The 243-nt window shown below is 35.4% G+C and overlaps 1 protein-coding gene across 1 annotated transcript in view; it reads right to left on the bottom strand.

Annotated features, from left to right (window-relative positions):
- Positions 1–166: 166 nt before the first annotated feature.
- Positions 167–243, bottom strand: part of LOC119585953 (serine/arginine repetitive matrix protein 2-like) — a 13,004-nt gene continuing 12,927 nt past the window's right edge. The window contains exon 7 of the mRNA XM_037934668.1: positions 167–182. Coding sequence (XP_037790596.1) covers positions 167–182 — 16 coding nt within the window. The remainder of the gene's footprint in view (positions 183–243) is intronic.

Genomic DNA, 243 nt, shown 5'->3' with positions numbered 1-243 from the left:
CAATCGTCATTATCAATTATCTCGTTTATCGACTCATGTTTTTCCTTTTCTTCTTTGTCTCTTTATCTCCCTCCTTTTCATACTTTTCGGTCAAATTTCCATTACGCCATCACTTTCCTTTTCACACCAGCCTTATAAACAGTACTTATTTTAATAGGCCTACTGACTAATGATCCATCCATCTGCACAAACAGTTAATACATTGTACGATAAACAGTGATATGGTACCCATTCTTTCCTCTT

Source organism: Penaeus monodon, chromosome 20 (genome assembly GCF_015228065.2).
Source record: "Penaeus monodon isolate SGIC_2016 chromosome 20, NSTDA_Pmon_1, whole genome shotgun sequence".
NCBI lineage: Eukaryota > Metazoa > Arthropoda > Malacostraca > Decapoda > Penaeidae > Penaeus > Penaeus monodon.
The sequence above is the reverse complement of the archived record's forward strand: the minus strand, read 5'-3'. Positions and strand labels throughout refer to the sequence as shown.